This window comes from Hypomesus transpacificus, chromosome 17, assembly GCF_021917145.1.
Source record: "Hypomesus transpacificus isolate Combined female chromosome 17, fHypTra1, whole genome shotgun sequence".
Classification (NCBI taxonomy): Eukaryota; Metazoa; Chordata; class Actinopteri; order Osmeriformes; family Osmeridae; genus Hypomesus; species Hypomesus transpacificus.
Window position 1 is genome coordinate 2,007,268 of NC_061076.1, and position 19,133 is coordinate 2,026,400.

General features: G+C 48.6%; 1 protein-coding gene across 1 annotated transcript; it reads right to left on the bottom strand.

The window, feature by feature from the left end:
- Positions 1 to 16: 16 nt before the first annotated feature.
- ngfra (nerve growth factor receptor a (TNFR superfamily, member 16)) lies at positions 17 to 17,740 on the bottom strand. The gene is made up of 5 exons (XM_047039033.1): positions 17,341 to 17,740; positions 14,095 to 14,257; positions 8,607 to 8,969; positions 1,186 to 1,417; positions 17 to 357 (listed from the first exon to the last, which is right to left on the bottom strand). The coding sequence occupies exons 1-5, from the start codon at positions 17,377 to 17,379 to the stop codon at positions 27 to 29; spliced, it is 1,128 nt and encodes a 375-aa protein (XP_046894989.1). The 5' UTR covers positions 17,380 to 17,740; the 3' UTR covers positions 17 to 26.
- Positions 17,741 to 19,133: the final 1,393 nt, after the last annotated feature.

Below are 19,133 nucleotides of genomic sequence, written 5' to 3' on the forward strand. Positions count from 1 at the left end.
GGACTGCAACGACCAAAACACTTCCACTACACGTTCTCGGGAGACAATAGGGTATCATCGAATATCCAAATGTATGCTTTAGTACGAGCAGTGCGTGGGAGGTGAGGGCTCTCTGCGGTAGGCCACGGGGCTCCAGCGTGGTTGCAGGGGTGCAGGAGGTACTGACCTATCTGGTCTGGAGACTGGGCAGCCTGGCCTTGCATCTGTGCCTGAGCCAACTGCTCCTGGAGACTCTGGCTGTCCACAGAGATGCCACTGTCACTGTGGAGCTTCTCCCCCTCTGGCGTGGGCGTCTGATTGGCTGTGGCTGCTGCGCGGTTGTTAGCCGCTTGTTTGTTCTGCTTGCAGCTGATCCACCTGTGGGGGAGGAGCCAAAGGTAGGACAGGAAGTGAGTGTGAGCCGAACACAACAATACCGATCCAAAGAAACGCCCCTTGCAGAAAGTCTGGTTTATAACGAGGACCGGATGGTGAGATGCGCTACGTGACAAGGTTTGTTAGTCAGGGTGAAACATGTGAGTTGTTTACTAATCTGTTCTGTATATGTTTAGACAATGGGAGAATAGCCAGTTGCAAACTTTGTCACGCTGGTAAATCTGACTCTCAAATAACATCTGGGGATCAGCTGCCTTTTTTGTGCCATTTGATGAAATTGAATCAGTTTTAAACTGCATGTTTGTTGGTGTGCTGGCTAACATGTGATGTGTGTGTGTGTGTGTGCTGTGACCTGTGGGAGACGCTGGTGTGATGGAGCCGCAGTGTAAGTGGGTCAGCGTCTGGCCTTTCAACGTCAGGCTTGGATGTTTCACTAACCGCCTCTCCGCTTCGTCTCCACTTAGACATAGACTACATCTCCCAGCCACCCCGTCACCACCTGTCTCTCCTAACTCTCTTCCTCTCTTCTAGATGCTGCTCAGTGAAGGAGAAAAATGGCTGGGGCATTGTGTTTTGATCTTTAGACAAAGTCATCTGTGTTTGTGTGCGTGTTCCTGTGTGTCTGTGTGTGAGTGTTCCCGTGTGTCTGTGTGTGAGTGTGTGTGTCTGTGTCTGTGTGTGTGTCTGTGTGTGTGTGTGTTCCTGTGTGTCTGTGTGTGAGTGTGTGTGTCTGTGTCTGTGTGTGTGAGTGTGTGTGTGAGTGTGTGTGAGTGTGTGAGTGTCTGTGTGTGAGTGTGTGAGTGTCCTAACCTTTTGAAGACGATGTAGACCACCAGGCCCACCACCACGGCGGCCAGGATGGAGCAGTAGATGGGAATGAGGTTCTCGTTCAAGGGGTTGCCCAGGAAGCGTGGCGTGCTGGGGTTAGGTGTGGTGGTCTCCTCCCCTGGGGTGGTGCCGATGGAGCCGGGCATGAAGTCCGGCATGGTGGGGAAGGTAGGCGTGTCCGAGGTGGGGGAGGTGTAGGTGGGAAGGGAGGGATCTGGAACGAGGAGAGAAAGAGAGAGAGACAGAGAGAGAGAAATTGAGGGAGAGAGAGAGAGAGAGAGAGAGAGAGAGACGTTAAAAGAGAATAATTTTATGTGAGAACCAAAAGGACACATGCTGTCATCTTTTCTAATGAGGTTCTCATTAACAGTTAGGATTTATCGTCAAATTCAAACAATTAACCGTCAGAGCAGAATGAAATATACATCGTCCTTTAGCAGTAAAAATGCCAAATTCAGTCACCTTGAAAGCAACCCAGTAGGCAAACTGCAATAGCAAATACGAGAGAAGCAGAACTTAAGCCTCCCAGGACACAAACCAGTAATGAAAGTCCACACATTGACGTTCTGCGCAATGAAAGCTTGAGAGACTGGGGTTTGTCACACAGTATGTGCCAGATGTCTGACAGCACTCTCATGTTGTAATGGGCAGATGGGCAGCAGCTAAGATGCGTTCAGGAGAGAGAGGAGGCCAGAGGGAGGGTTTCTGCCTGTCACTCACACACACACACACACACACTCACACACACCTCCACTCTCTCAACACCTATTCATCTGTTTAAGTCCCTTACATACATTACATGACACACAGCCATGTGGGATGCTACAGCCCAGAGTCGGCGGGCTTTAAGAGGTCAGTGTGGACCTGATTCCCTGGTGAGGCCAAAGAGGCTCTGTGCTACTGGGAGGGTCTGGTTTCCATCAGGGCTAATCCAGCAAAGAGTCACATGAATGGTGCCATTTCCTATCTCTCTCTCACTCTCTCTCTCTCGCTCTCGCTCTCGCTCTCGCTCTCGCTCTCGCTCTCTCTCTCTCTCTCTCTCTCTCTCTCTCTCTCTCTCTCTCTCTCTCTCTCTTTCTCTCTCTCTCTTTCCCTCTCTCTCTCTCTTTCTCACTCAGTCTTTGTCTCTCACTCCCTCTCTCACCCTCTTGTTCTATCCCTTTCTTCTTCTTTCTCAGTAAATGAAATTAATGATCAAGTGTAATTTTCCATGGAACGCCCTGCCCTCCCTCGAGGGTACAGCTTGCCCTGGAGACAACAGCTCTGTTCCCAGTAGCTCTGCTGTCCACTGCTCCACCGCGGAGGGGGGGGGGGGGGGGGCTGGACTTGAAGGAACAGCGGTAGCACTGAGTACTCCTGGGTGAAGTTGCTCAGTGTTAACCGGGGTCAGGCTGTGGACAGATGGTGGATGGGTGTGGTGGGGTGTGGTGAGTCTGATGTGAGAAGGCTTGGATGTGTGTCGGTGTTCCCCAGGAGAGCCCCAGGCACCGTCAGACTGCCTCACCTCTACCTCTACTGCCTCGCCTCGGCATGCTGACTCACACCAAACCTGTTCTGCCATCCCTATTATGACTTAATGACATGTTTGTTGTTGGGTATTAATGAAAGGATACATGAATGTATTTTGGGTCTGAAAACAGTATGTACTTTGTAACAATTGGGAAATAATCGTTGAAATAAAAACTTGGAAAAGCGTCAGAGAAACTGGTCTGAACTGGTCCAGGACAAGTCACATGACCGGCTCACCCAAAGAAAGGCAGTGGACCATCACAACAATCGGAAACGGACAGAACTTGAACTATTTTAGCTGACAGGCCCATTTGTCCGACTTATACGCATTTATGGAATGCATCGTTTTCTGTAGAGGTAACGTCCCTTATACCCCACGAGACACAGATGGGAGTCTGATGTGAAATTTGTGAAGTTCTGTCCCATGTTAGGACCAATTTTCCTGCTTGGCTGTTGCCTTGGCGATGACAGGGCCCTTCCTTAGTTCTCTGAGAGGGGATTGGCTTACTGAAACTGGAGCGAGTCCTGCTGCTAAACAGACACACACAGGGCATAATGCAGGCCATATTTAGAAACAGAAAAAAGAAGCTATTTAAAGACATGGTATTGATTAAGGCTTATATAGGGAATAGTCACGTTGGGAGGGGAATATTGCCATGTCTGTGCTATATGCGGTAAACTGCAACTGTGACCTTTAGATATCACAACACAGGGAACACACACCATGCAGCCCCATATGGCCCAACGACCTGGTGGGAGGACTAGAAATGGGATTGAAACTTGTGAGGCCTCTGCCTCGGAGCCAGCCTCTGCCTCGGAACCGGCCTCTACCTCGGAGCCGGCCTCTGCCTCGGAACCAGCCTCTGCCTCAGAGTCGGCCAGGGGTCACCAACCCTCGTCCCGCTGGCACTGTGTGAGTCACTATGAACCTGACTCATGCACACTGCTGTGTCCACCAAGGTCAGGGTCAATTCACTTGCAGCTCAATCCATGTCCAATTGAAAGGATAACAGTGCACCTTTAGCTCTTTATCTTCCATCAATCGGTTTAAAAGGGGATTGTGTGAGGTAAAAAAAAACAAAGAAACGTTGAACTTCATGGATTGAATTGTTGTAGGCCTACATGGGTGCCAACAGGTTAGGTCCATACAACCACGCTTCCTACATATTTTTGCACTATTTTCTTTTTTTTTACTTACTTTAATATTCCTCATTTTAAACTGCTGCTAGCTCTTCTTGTGTTGTTGTTACTTGTTAATGTTATATGTTATAGTGTTATATGTTATCGTGCTATAATGTTAAATGCTATTTTTGGTATATGTTACAATGTTACTGTGTTTTCTGTATCTACTGTCTGCTGTCTACTGCGTAGATGTTGCTGGCCAAGTCCTAAGAATTTCACTGCACTCAAGCAATTTGGTGTATGCGACAATAAAGTCTTTGATTTGATTTGATTGACCCCATGTCCAATGGGAGGGGTGCAGCGTTGGGCCCCTACAGACCGTGTGTGAATCAAGGCCACCTGTCTCCCTCTGCACCCTGCAGGCATCTCTCTGGAGATCCTGCTCTACGCAAGAGTGACTCATCCAGCCTTCAACCTTTACAGTCATCACCACTTACTCCCTTCCTCTGGACCAATTTTCTCCCTCTCTCACTTTCTTTTCTCTCCCCCTCGATCTGTCACTCATTGCCTCCATATCTCTCCCCTTCTTACTCTCGCTATCACCTCTCTCTCTCTTAGTCCCCCTCCCTCTCTCCTTCCTGGCTAGGGCCAGCAGGCTAAGTGCTGGCCCTGATGTGGAAAAGGAGGCTGTGGACCAGGAGATAAAACTGCCTCCGCCTGTCTCTCTCTCAGCTAGGAGGCAGTGGAGCCCAAAGATGGCGCTGGTTTTACCGTTTTATTTCAGCTTCAGTGGGTTTGAAACGGCCCCAGAAACATAAAATGCTTTATGAGCTCATGCCCTGTTTATGAGAGGGACAAGAGAACAAAGTTGATTTCTAATTTGGTGATTCGGGTCTTTATGAGAAGGTTTGTGTGTCTGTGGCGAGGTATCTCCTCATAGCTGGCCATCCTGGGTGGAGGACGGCCATTGTCACACAATGACCTCTTTATCAGGCTGAAAACACTTCTCCCTCTGTCTGTGAGCTTCATCTCTATCTCCCTCTCTCAGATCTAGCTCTAATGAACACACACACACCCAACAGACACACACAGCCCCCACAGACACACACACAAGCACACACACACAAGCACACACTTAGCCATACATATGCATGTACTTGCATACAGATGAATTCAAGTTGGTGTTCTGCTTTCCATAGAGACAGGGTTAATAATGAGACTGGGTGCAGAGGCGGGGGTGAGGGAGGGAGGGAAGGAAGGAAGGAAGGAAGGAAGGAAGGAAGGAAGGAAGGAAGGAAGGAAGGAAGGAAGGAAGGAAGGAAGGAAGGAAGGAAGGAAGGAAGGAAGGAAGGAAGGAAGGAGGGAAGGAGATAGACAGAAAGGGAGAGTGTTGGGAGAGTGGGGGAAGGGAGGGGAGGCGTGGGGGAGAGGTTGGGGCAGTAGATGAACAGAGGCGCTGCTGTAAACTGTTCTGATTAGCAGGAGTAATTATACTGCAGCAGGGAAGATACTAAACAGGAGAGGAGAGGAGAGGAAGAGAGAGGAGAGGAGAGGAGAGGAGAGGAGAGGAGAGGAGTGGAAAGGAAAGGAAAGGAAAGGAAAGGAAAGGAAAGGAAAGGAGAGGAGAGGAAGGAAGGAAAGAAGGAAAGAGAAGAGAAGAGAAGAGAAGAAAAGAGAGGAAGAGAGAGGAGAGGAAGAGAAGAGAAGAGAGGAGAGGAAGAAAAGAGAGGAGAAGAGAGGAGAGAGGAGACGAGAAGAGAAGAAGAAAAGAGAACAAATAGGAGAGGGGAGAGGAAGAGAGGAGAGGAGAGGAACAGAGGAGAGGAAGAGAAGAAAGGAGAGAGGAAAGAGTAGAGGAGAATTATAAGATGTGTGACAGAAAGAAGTCTCCCACTGTCTGGTGTGTCTGAAATGAAGAGATAAAGATAGAAAACAGGATGGTGTGTGCCAAATACACACTCTGTTCTTATTTGAGTTAATGGATCACCTTGGATTGGAAACAGAAAATATCCAAACGTCTGACAAAGCTACCACAAGAACATCTACTCTCCAACAAAACATAATTTCTGTTTTTCTTGGCAGTTATTCTCAAGCGATTTGAGAAAGCTCTCCATCTCTGTCATACACACCCAACCACCCCCCGCACACACACAAAACACACACACAGCGACTAAAGTAATGAGTAAGAGAGCCTGACTGTAAGTGTGCTTGGCAGCTGAGAGAGAGAGAGTGGTGTGTGTCCTGCCACAGAGTGTTAGGGCCTCACAGAGGTCACTCAGCGAAACCAGAGAGCCAGCAGGAGAAATCCCAGCACTCTTATCGACCCTCAACACAGAACGACAGCACAGCACATCTGCTGCATAACTATCCCCTCTCCCTCTCCCTGTCCCTGTCCCTGTCCCTGTCCCTGTCCCTGTCCCTGTCCCTGTCCCTGTCCCTGTCCCTGTCCCTGTCCCTGTCCCTGTCCCTCTCCCTCTCCCTGTCCCTGTCCCTGTCCCTGTCCCTCTCCCTCTCCCCCTCCCCCTCCCCCTCCCCCCTCCCCCTCTCCCCCTTTCCCATCCTACAACTAATTTACTGTCACACATACATACACACATTATCACACATACAGACCATGTGTCAAGCAGACAAATCAAATGAGTAATGAGATCTTCCCAGTGAGACGATGTTGTCCTGAAGAGGACTTACGTGCCATCTCAGACCACCCCGGGAGGGTTGGGAAGAGTCCAGACATCGTGCTCGATGACACACACATAAATGCCTGTGTGTGTGTGTGTGTGTGTGTGCTGACTAGTGTGTGAAATGACTCTAATTTCAGAAGGCTTCTGACATCTATCAAGGCCAGGTCAACCAGAATCACTACACATACACAGATTCACTCTCTCACACACGCTCACATCGGGAAGAGGATGAGAGGTCAGCGGCGTCAGCAGCTGTGGCAGTTTTAACTCTGTTTTAACTCTGCGTGCGGTCGCTTCAGGGGCCAGCACAAGGCTGTATTGTCCTGTGATCTATACATCACACCCACAGTCCTGGAAGAGATCGTCGTCGTGTGAGAAAGCACACAGTTTGATTGGATTTCTCCAAGAAACCCTCGCATGCCATTCGTGTTTCTATCGAATAGTCTCTTTCCTTTTTCTAAGGTTGATCATGAACTTCAAAGGGATTCATGGGATTGGGACAGTGGACAGAAAGGCTCTCCTGACCTCTTCTCCCTGCTGTTTTCATGGACTTTCCTCTCATTCCTCCTGGCTCTAATCTCTCTCTCCCTGAACAGAGACATCCCTGCCTGATCAGAAGCAGGTTCCCCTGGCTCAGAAGCACAGAGGAACAGCTGCAGGAGAGGATACCAGGATGTGTGTGTGTGTGTGAGAGAGAGAGAGAGAGAGAGAGAGAGAGAGAGAGAGAGAGAGAGAGAGAGAGAGAGAGAGAGAGAGAGAGAGAGAGAGAGACAGAGGCAGAGACAGAGACAGAGACAGAGACAGAGACAGAGACAGAGACAGAGACAGAGACAGAGACAGAGACAGAGACAGAGACAGAGACAGAGACAGAGAGAGTGTGACCTGTTATCAGCTAATCCTTCCCTCCTGCTCTCCTGCCTTTTCTGGTTTTATCTTTTCTCAGTCTACTTCACGCTTCAATGCAGGATTGTCAGCAAGGGTAGACACGACAGCACCTGAAGAAGATCTGGAGTTTACTACCTCCATCTGCCCCACAAACATGTCCACTAAACAGCAGCAGGTGTCCACAGATCTTTGTTAATACTTCTTCAACGTGGCACAGTCTCTGAGCCAGGTACACTAAACTCAGCCCAAAGACAAACAACCCCAGTCCAAATTCCTAAACTAACTTCCAAAATCCCTTTCTAAAACATAAAACAAATATGTTGAAGATCCAAAGTCAATATGAGGCCCTGATTGGTTTTGCATCTTGCCATCGGCTGAGATTTGGGAACATTCTACACCTACCAAAGGTTCCTGCCTACATTGTATCCATTCATACCATAACAAGCATAGGCATGTTCTACAGTCCTAACTGTGCCTGACTTCCAGTCAAGGGCGTCCTGCAGATATCTTACAGCAACAACACTTAGACCTCCCAAAGCCAGGCCTTGTTTTGCAGTGACACGGCAGATTTCACGCCATGTCCAGCCCTGCTAAATTACTACTTCCTCAGCCTGTGGGGCTCAGCTACTAATCTGCCAGTCCTGGTGTTAGAAAAGAGTAAGATGTACTACTTGATACTCCAGCACTTTCTGACCTTAATGACCAGATGTTCTGCTTCTAACCTTTGACAGTTTGACCGGGGTTAACCCCTGACCCTGACTGTTAGAAGAGACACATGTGGAAGGCACGCCTGTTGACCTGTCCCATTCACATGAAAAAGAAAACATTGTTATAGACGTGTAGCTATTTGCTATAGCCATGGTTGGTCAGAGAGGTCAACATAAATTCCCAGACTGCGCTACTGTGCATGTGTGTCTAGGTGTTTGTGTGTGTCTAGGTGTCGGTGTGTGTGTGTCTAGGTGTGTGTGTGTCTAGGTGTGTGTGTGTCTACGCGTCTGTGTGTGTGTCTAGGTGTGTGTGTCTGTGTGTCTGTGTGTAGGTGTGTGTCTAGGTGTGTGTGTCTAGGTGTGTGTGTGTCTACGCGTCTGTGTGTGTGTCTAGGTGTGTGTCTGTGTGTAGGTGTGTGTCTAAGTGTGTGAGTGTCTAGGTGCCTGTGTGTGTCTAGGGGTCTCTCCGTGTGTGTGTCTAGGTGAGAGGATCTCTTACTGTGGCAGACGGAGTCCTGGAGCGGCGAGCAGGGACTCATCTCCACCTCGAAGCCCTCGTCACAGACGGTGCAGGGCAGGCAGGGGTCCAGCGAGCTGTCCCGGTCCGAGTAGGTGTCGTCCATACACTCCTCACACACCGTGTCGTGGCTGTACTCGCAGTGGGACAGCACGCCCTGCCCGCTCGGACACACGGTGCACGGCGCGCAGTGCTGGCTCAAGTCGTTGAAGAAGTAGCCGTAGTTGCAGACGCAGATGGCGTCGTTGGAGTCGGTGCACGGCGTCTGCATGCGCATCAGGCCTTTGCACTGGGTGCACGGCAGACACACCTCCGTGAGGCTGTAGTTCTCTGAGTAGGTCTCACCTGTGGGGTGGGGTCAGAGGGATGGGGGGGGGGGGGGGGGGGGGGGGGGGGGGAACTTGTTTATTGGAAGTTTGTTTAAAAGGTGGAAGCATTGATCCAGGCGGCTCGGAGTGATTCGTGTGCTGGGACGAGGATGGTGTTCTGTTTGGGGAGAGATCCTGAAACCTGCTGTGCTCATGATGTTATCCATCACAGTGTGGACTTTACCGAGTACGCTGAATCATCCACAACATGACCTGCCATGATGTCCGACGCTGTAGTCAGAGCTGATGAGATCTTCTTCTGTTCCCAAGCATCTCAGACTGATCATGAATGACCTGGCTGTGATGGAGGGGCAAGCAGGAACAGACTAAGTGCTCTATGTGGAGCAGGTTACACCCACCTGGGTTACACACACACACAGCTTAGACACCTGAGTGTGTTTTGCATCTATTCTTCCAGGCCCATCTCCAATGTTTGCTTTCCAGGAACATTTTCTTGGAGGAAGCGATTTGAAAAGACTCTCACTGCCACCAAGGTGGTGACCCTGCACCACGTTATTCTCATGCTGGGAGATCTTAGCAGCACAAAGTAGTCGATTAATATTGCATGTTCATATAGAATTATTTTCAGATTTAATTGGAAACGTTCTGAATTATTCATGGGGTGTGTGGGCTTTTTTGGTTGTGCAGTCGCGTCCCATGAATGTGTGTGTGTTTGTGTGTGTGTTTGTGTGTGTGTTTGTGTGTGTGTTTGTGTGTGTGTGTTTGTGTGTGTGTGTCGGGGGCTGGGCAGAGTGACTATGATAAGAGAGCACAGCAGGCATGCGGACGGACGGACCGAGTGAGGGAGAGAGGACACCTCGGGAGCTGCGTTCTGACTCGAAAGCACAACTTTGAGACTTTCGCTCGCATTGGAAACAACATTTGATCGTAATTATTGTGTGTGTTTGTTTGAGGATATATACTGTGTGTTAGTGTGCTTCTGAATGTGTGTGTGTGCATAATAAGTACCAGTGTGTCTGTCTGCAGGGCGGCAGTTGTTCTCGTGTTGAGTAACTGTGTACTGCCGGTGTGAAAAGCCCTGCAGCGATGTCCCAGCGCTGGTGTTGCCTCGTAAGCTGCCTTGGCATGTAAACACTAGCAGACTCTGCTACTAATAGCTGTAACACCTTCCCAACAGCAACACGGCTCAGAGGTTCACAACAACGACAGGCGCGCTCTAGACAGTCAGAGAACACCCTGGATAAGTCATAGATCTGAGATGTTAGACTAGGATAGATATGGCAGTCTATTAACCTGAACACCGGACTAGAAACGAGGTCAGTGCTACTGAACCTGAAGCTAAGATTTACAGAACCACTGGAGGATTTGAGATCATATTAAAACAATGAGGGTACAGACCAGGCCTTCAGATCAACAACTACTGTAGAATCTGCTGGAGAACCAGACCTGGGAACCGCTCGCGTGCTGGCAGTCTGGAGGGTTGATCCCCGCTGGTCAGTAACCCTGAAGTCGGTTCTGAAGGTCTTCCTCAGGGGCAAGCCGTGAAGACGCGGCCCTGAACACCGACAGTGACTGAGTGTTCTGGGCCTTTCGATCCGACGGATAAATAACTGACCTCAGGGGTGAACGACGATATGAAGAAGTGAACCAGGAGCCTGTGTTTTCTTTTCTTTTCATTCAGGCTCGACGATGCAACTTTCCTTCATCCTTTCCAATTACCCCACAGCGCACAGGCCTCTGCCTAAATTGAGCTTTCGTGCATTAGTCCCCTCGCAGTCACTGGATATAAACACGCCTAAACGCGACCATATGTACAGAAAGAGAACGAGAGAGAGATTTAGAGAGAGATAGACAGAGAGCATGGGGGGACTGAGCACCATATTGGAGGTGAGTTTGTGTGGGTTGCTGAGTGAGGGGCCTGAGCCATCTGAGCCGTCCTCAAGCCAGGTCCCGGCCTCTCAGAGAGAACCCCTGTCGTTCATCTCCCTGGGCCAGAATGAGCGTGTCACCGGTTTGTGGTTGACATGGGGGGTGGGGGGGGGGGGGTTGTAAGTGCATTACAAATGTGTCAATTCAGCATGAGAAGCCCCTACTCAAACACTCTGGTGGGCTTCAGCCTCTTTACTGCCATCAATAATGCATGTTTGGACATCCTTGAGAATCTCCAATGTCCATCCTCTTCTTCACGATCAGCACATTCCGGCTGGGAGCTTCCAGAGTGGAGATCTGGTGTGTCCAGGCACACATCAGCTGACACTGGCCTTCCGCTCGCTCCCACAGCGCCGAGTACAATGTTCAGAAAACGTATTTGTCTTGTAAACTTTAACCATCGCTAAGGCTGTGTGCAATTACTGACACGCTTCAACTATTCCCCTCCTCTTTCTTCCCCTCAGCTTTGAAACATCTGTTTAGGATATTATTAATGTCATTATTAGGACATTAAATGGGAAACTCATAGTGTCTGGAGACAATCCGGAATTATCCCTTATAATGCTGCCTTCTACTGGTCTAGGGTCAGTGGAGTGGTGCAGCATATTTTCTTTCTCCCTTCCTCTCCCCCCTTTCTCTCTCTCTCTCTCTCTCCCTCTCTCTCACTGATTCACAATCAGCTGGTCCTCTCTCTAACACAAATCACTGGCTGACAAGCTACGCTTCTCTATCCCCCTGAAATCCCCCCTGACCACCAATCAGTCAGTCGGTCTTTCTGAGCCCCCTCTCTGATTGGTGGGGCAGTTCCTGTCCTGTCTCCAGCCCCAGGTCCTCCCCAGCCAGCACATTGAGTCATTTAGCAGACGCTCTTATCCAGAGCGACTTACAGTAAGTACAGGGACATTCCCCCGAGGCAAGTAGGGTGAAGTGCCTTGCCCAAGGACACAACGTCATTTGGCACAGCCGGGAATCGAACCGGTAACCTTCTGATTACTAGCCCGATTCCCTAACCGCTCAGCCATCTGACTCCCTTTATGTGCAGTTCTGCTGAGGAAGGCTCTGCTGAGGAAGGCTCTGCTGAGGAAGGCTCTGCTCATGTTGTGTCCCTTGATGGGCTGAGTTGGGAGGAAAGGGCTGATAAATATTTCAGCCCTGACATTGGCAGCTGTCTAGACCTGGGGGGTGGGAGGCCATGGGGGAAGGGATGGTTACTCCTACAGGAAGTAGAGTATTAGGGGGGGAAGTGGTAAATATAGATGCACCCATAATTACCATGAAACAGGAAATGGATGCAGTTTTTTTTTTTTACGTTTGGGTTTAAAATATTTATATCTGCACTTTAGGAGGAAGAGGCACTATAGCTTTTGTTTTTCAGGTAAAGGTCAGGGACTTCCGTTGCTTTCCATTTGAGATGCTCTTACAGTCTGTCTCCGTCAATTTGTGAATCTGTGCTACTCTCAGGTGCACCAGGTACATCACGATTTTATCACAGGGAAAACGAAAACAAGACGCAAATAGACTGTCAGTTGAAATTGACTGACACCTCTTGGGTATTCCAGCTTAATTGCTGGATGTTAACGCCACTGACTACTGTTTCTGTACAGTAGCTCAAGATAATTGCTCTCCATCGGAGGCACAATGTGCTTTGCAATATGGCGTAATTAACAGGATCAAATGAGTGAAGGTCCATTGATGTAGCGCTATGCATGATGAATGAGCAGAGCAGGCCCTGCCCTTTGGGGCTGAGACCAGCGGATGAGTCACACAGTCTGTTTGGAGGAGTGATGTGCTGTGGGGCCGGCGGAGGGAGATGGAGAGGAGGGGGGGGGGGGGGCTGACAGACCCAGACTCGGGCTGTACTCTGCAACCAAGCAGATAGAGTCAGTCTGAAAGTTGCTTAAGCATCTATACTTACTGGAATCTAGTGAAAATATGCCATAAATGTGACACAAACTGGGCTTCGAGTCAAGTTTACAGTCTCCTAAGATTCATAAATGGTATCTGTTTCTCCTAACAATTTCCTATTATAATCCATCACTTGACTGATAATTATGAATTCATCTCCATCGTCCTACGTCCACAACCATCTCTGTTTTTCCTCTTCCATCGTTTAGGTTTCATCTTGTGTGGCTGGATGTACAACAAATTGCATGCTTCAAAGAAATCAATATCCAGAAGGTAGCTCTCAGTCAATCACTATGGTTGAAATGTTTTTTTCGCATTCTGTGCCAGCCACAGGGTCAAGTGTGTGGTCAAACTAAAGACAGTGAGCACTTAAAACTGCAACATACGTTATTTTCCATTTGCGGTGTTTTTTCTTTTAAGGACGTCTTTTAAAAAGAAGTCTCAAAAGGATCAAGCTCTGTATACATAAAGGATCGATTAAAGGTTCGCAAATTCTGGTCTTTCACCCCTACAATGACCTACATGAAATGTTCTTTGACTTTGACTCTGCGTTCTGTCAGGGTATGTAGGGCACCATCTTAAAGGGCACCAGAGAGACTGAGAGAATATTAAAGCGTCTGGGATGAGGAGCACAAGTTTGTTTGTGAAGAACTCTCTCTCTCTGGGACGCCATGTTGTTGGCACCCCTCCCATCCTGTCCTCCCCTGGAATCACTGCTAATGTTTCACAGCCTGGCCTGTAAATGAACACATTTGTATCCGAGGACATCAAAAACACCAGCGGAATGCCTGAAGTGGAATGACAGGGTTCCAAACAAACAGTTTTAGAACACTGTGAAGTCACAGCAGATTTTCTTTCTTTTTTTTCTTTTTTAGACAGTACATGAGGAAATAAGAGCACAGCATTTGACTTGACCTAGCTTGTTCTGTTCTCTTCGGTTCTCAGTGTAGTCGAGTTGTCCGTTCGGACGTGCGCCCACAGAGACACGTACATTATGCATGAGGTGCGCCTGTGCTCGTACGCGTGTCTCCGTGCGGCACACGCAAGCGCGTATGAACACGTTTGCCCTGCGTGGGAGTCAGATGGCTGAGCGGTTAGGGAATCGGGCTATTACTCAGAAGGATGCCGGTTCGATTCCCGGCTGAACAAAATGATGTTGTGTCCTTGGGCAAGGCATTTCACCCTACTTGCCTCGGGGGGGGGGGGGGGGAATGTCCCTGTACTTACTGTAAGTCGCTCTGGATAAGAGCGTCTGCTAAGTGACTCAAATGTAAAATGTGTTTGTGCTGTGCGTCCATGCTACTCACTGTCCATGCACTGGGAGCAGACGGTCTGGGAGGCCCCGCAGGGCTGCACCATGCCCTCCCCAGGGGGACACTCCTCACAGCACTCTCCGCTCCGGGTGTACTGGCCCGAGTCGCAGGGCTGCAGCACGGCTCGCTCCGTCTTGGAGCCCTGCACCAGCCCCACCTGCCACAGACGAGCACAGAGACAGGATGTTACACACCGGACACGCAACAACGCACGCTCTGGATTACACACACACACAAACACACATACATAGCAAGAGAGAGGTGCGAACGCTCTAGAATGGCACCCAGGTGTGCAACATGTTTTTTCATTTTTTTCATATAACCCTATCATGAACTGAAATAAATCATTCTCTCCTCACCCAAATGGGCAAGCGCAGTTCATGTGTTCAAAGTAACTCAGAGCTCCCATGACAAAAAAAAAACCCACGGACTTCAAACCAGCTACCATGAAACACATGTTCACCCAGTCTAGTTTGCCCCCAGCCTGATGGTCATGGCTAGGAACCAAGTGACAACTCCTACCTCCAGACCATCGCACACAGACACAGATACAGGAAGTGACAACTGTTTGTCTATTCCTCAGCCCCTGCATCAAGCCACAGTTGACATGCCTGCATTTCTAATCACTTTCAGGGTGTTTTTTTTCCCTCCGCTGGATGTAGTATTCTGGCGTGTCCTGTGTGTTCTGGCTGAGAGACGGAGGCCCAGGTGGGACCGTGGGAGTGCTCTGCAGAGCTCATCTCTCCGAGGCCAAACTCAGCTGTCTTTGGAGGAGGCAGAGTGGTCAGTTCAGACCCTCAGGGGGCCCTAGCAGGGCTTGGCTCACTGCATGTCTGCTCTGACTGCCAAGTTACTCCAGCACAGATGACCCGCTGGACTGTAAATATCTACTCTTGATACTGTATTAATGAGCACTTAACATAGCAACACTGCCATGTTCCAATGTACTTGTTTGCCAGACCTAAGTTTGTACACATACAGTCTTCCATCGCCCCCCCCCCCCTCTCTCTCTCTCTCTTTCTCTCTCTATGTCTCTCCAACACATACACAGCAAAGACAAACACACATACAAACCCCTCCTACCAATGACAGTCTGGTACTGATCTCCTCCCTCCCTGTAATTATTCAGTTTTATGCATTTTTCCTACTCCTTTTTCTGTCAAGCTTTCTCTATCTGTCTCTTAAGCTCTCTCTATATATATATGCCTCTATTAAGCTCTCTCTCTCTCTCTCTCTCTGTCTTTCTCATCTCTTGACCGGTCTCTCCTGAGATTTACAAACTATTTAGCTGTACTATAAATGCCATAGAAATGGAAGTATGCTGGAAACAGTACAATATATTGATGTAAGCATACAAGATGCAAACCACATCAAGTTAAGGAACATTAGCTTCATTGGACTAAACTGCTTTCATGTTTCATGACTTTGGCATTGCACAGAAAATTTTCTTTTTCTTCACCATTCTTGCTTGCCGAGACGCCTGCTCTCATTCACTCTCCCCCTCCCCTCTCCCCCTCCCCTCTCCCCCTCCCCTCTCCCCCCTCCCCTCTCTGCCCCTGCTCTCATTCACTCTCCCCCTCCCCTCTCCCCCCTCCCCTCTCTGCCCCTGCTTTCATTCAAAAACAGATGCATCGAGAGACAAGCCCCCCCCTCCCATTTCTCTCTCTTTCTGTCTATGTCTCTCTCCTTCTTTCTGTTTCTCTCTCTCTCCCTCTCTCTCTCCCTCTGTCCCTTTCTATCTCCCTCTGTCTCTCTCCCTCTCCCTCTCTCTCCCTCTCCCTTTCTCTCTCCCTCTCTCCCTCTCTCTCTCTCTTTCCCTTCCCTCTCTCTCCCTCTCCCTCTCTCCCTCTCTCTCTCTTTCCCCTCTCTCTCTCCCTCTCTCTCTCTCTCTCCCTCTCTCTCCCTCTCTCTCCCTCTCTCGCTCTATCTCTCTTTGTTTATCTCCCTTTATCACTCTCTCTTCTTTATCTTTCCAGGCCCCCCAGTGATATCTTACCTTCCTCCTAATCTCATCACCTCCATATCTGTACGTCATGTCTCCATCTCCTAGACTTGCCCACAGCACTGCCAAAAACACATCAATACCTTCTCATATCCACTTATCCATTAAAGCATTGGCTCCGAACAGATTGGATTTGAATGTGGTCGTGGGTGTGGGTGAAACCAGAGTATAAACTAAGAATGTTGCCTAAGCCTTAAGCCTCCAGTGTTTGGGTGTCAATGTCTCCTGTCAATGAGCCTCACCTTCAGTTCACGCAAGGTAAACCACACACACATGTGTACACGCATGGATATACATATTTATATATACACACATATATACATGCGCACACAAGGTCACCCAGACTCAGCCTGTGTGTTTTGTAGTCTTTCAATTTCATAGTCAATTAGAACGTTTATTTCTCAATCTAACTCCAGAAGTGGCCAGCAGTTTGCAGCCTGCTGTAAAGCAGCTGTCATAACAGGCTGGTCCGAGCCGTACGGGGCTCCTCATATGGACTGTGAGACAGACACAGCGCCTCACTGTGCCAGCTGCCCCGGACACACCACGAGGTGTACTATAGGACTGATATCTCACTTCAACGTTATCATCTTCATCTTAATCATCCCCACCGTTATCTTCTTCATCACGGTCATCACCGCCATCATCGTCACTTTGATTCAGCACTTTGTCGTCTCGATTATTTCCTAAATCTCAAGCCCATTGACTGATAACTCCGACTAAAACGGATAACTTCTGAGTGGGTCTCTGGACTTAGGCTACTGTGTATTGACGGACATTTCTGGTCAAAATATCTGATCAGATTGTTTGCAAAAAGGCAATGAACATGTGATCATACAGGAGAACTACAACTCTGGATTATAGTACGCACCTGTCACTACTGTTAGACGCAGTCACAGTAAATCCATGAAACACACGGTACAGATTACGCAGATATCCGGTTTTACTGAATTATGTTCCTATTTTGATTTGCGAACGATGATAAGGCCTCGACTATAATTACCATCATACTATGAGCTAGTAGCATTAGTTAATCTCAGATACGGTGATAATTGACGACCATCACTTTACCAGCACTTTGAGAAACACGCGGGACATTACTAAAGCAATTCGCTTCAACACGACTCAACTATCTGTATCTCAACAAATACGACGAAAAAAGAGCCTTTGTTTTTAGGGAAAATGCAGACATATAGGAACAAACATTTCTATGAATCAGATAAATCAAGTCCACTCACCACAATAAACACCACCACCAGCGATAAGGTTCTCATCATGCTTTGCTTTCCGAGAGTATCATAAACAAACGGACTGTATTAAGTAGAACATGCAAAGTGAGTAAGAGAAGGCAAACTGTTCATCCTAATTCCAGAGACAATATTATTTTATCGATGACCCCGCGGCTCATTTCCCATGCTCGCTTGTCTGTGGCGTTCGGGACATTTGAAGTGAGGTGCGTCGCTTTGGCAGGTCTCTTGTGCGTGCCGCGTCCACGCGCAGACCGACAGTACTGTACTAAGCGCTATCCAGCAGTGCACTGCGGAGGCGAGAGTCGTGCACGACTAGAAGAGGGGCACGTCCACCACTGTGTCTCCTGCAGCAGAAGACTCCTGCGATTTGTGCAGAAAATATTTCACCTGGAGTCACTCTCTCTCTCTCTCTCTCTCTCTCTCTCTCTCTCTCTCTCTCTCTCTCTCTCTCTCTCTCTCTCTCTCTCTCTCTCTCTCTCTCTCTAGCTCTCTCTCTCTATGTCTCTCGCTCATGCCTTCACCTGCAGAGTGAGTCGCAGCTTGAATCAACTTTCAGTCATTTTGTGGGTAAGTTTAGCTACATGTCAGAAGTGAAACGGTTTCGCAAGTCTAACAGTCTTGTGTTTAAACACGTGCGATATGCGATGCTGTTATTCAGAGCTTGTAAAAGAGAGAAAGCATCTGAGCATCTGATTGTCTTTACTCTCCCTCTTAATGACTCACGAGGCACTTAGCTAAGCGTTCTGTAGAATATACCACAAGAGGGCGACTGCACTAAACTGGTCTGACGAGTTGTGGTGATTTTTAGCTGAAGCTTAATTGAGAGTGATGAGGCTGTCTTTTCTTACAGGGAAGTCAATTGACAGAGGGATCAAGGATGCATACTTTCATGAATGAATAAACTGAATTACTATTGACCCATTTTTTACAACCTATTATATTCCATCATGCTTTAATGTGTAATGTCATTCCAAGGCATGCTCAATACCATATTATTACTTGAACACTGTATTATATTATGCATTTTGAGACGTAGATGAGGATTTGAGAGCAGGCTTGGATTCCACATAGAGCCGTTTCACCTATGAACAAAGCTCTGGGCCATGTTCTGTATTGACTGTACCAGTCGAAGCGAAACCACAGCAGAAGTTGGTCAGAACCACTGAAAGCCCACTAATGCATGCCTGAGCACTGTAACTGTGTTTATGTCTCATTAAGGTCATCAGCACCAACACTAAAGGAAAAGCCGTGTTGATGGATATTGATCTGGGAGAATCTGGCCTGCTGAAGTCGAACCCTCTCCATCTTACCTCCCTCTCAGATGTGGCTTTGTGCTTGCTCCACCCACTCTCCTCACCTATAAGAAAAGAGATGTTGGTGTGGGCAAGTGTACGTGTGAGGGGGGTCGTGGGGGGGTGGGCAGTGTGATTAGGTTACACTGTTGAAATTTGGTGGAAGGCTCTCTTACATTGATCTCAAGACACGTCAATAATTCCACTTCCTACATCCTCCCTTGAGACTTCCGGAACACTGCCCGGAGCCCACTCCCCATTCTGAGGACTCACAGTCGCTGGAGGCAAAGAAAAGGAGAAGACGCTGCAAACACACACATGCCCTGTGAAAAACCCTCGCCTGTAGTGTGATGCACCACCTCGTGGCTTCACGGTGATCCTTGTTTTGATGTGGTCCGTGACTGACAGTGATTCCAGGCTGATAACAGACGGAGCAAAGTGGACTAGGTGACGAGAGCAGAGGGATTAGGACGAACAAAGGAATAAACA

Excerpts from the sequence above, each read along its gene's own strand:
- ngfra (XM_047039033.1), bottom strand. The coding sequence starts at position 17,379 with ATGATGAGAACCTTATCGCTGGTGGTGGTGTTTATTGTG. Across the intron at positions 8,970-14,094 it reads CTGCTCCCAGTGCATGGACA|GTGAGACCTACTCAGAGAAC; the intron begins GTGAGTAGCATG and ends CCCACCCCACAG. Across the intron at positions 1,418-8,606 it reads CCAGGACTCCGTCTGCCACA|ATCCCTCCCTTCCCACCTAC; the intron begins GTAAGAGATCCT and ends TCCTCGTTCCAG.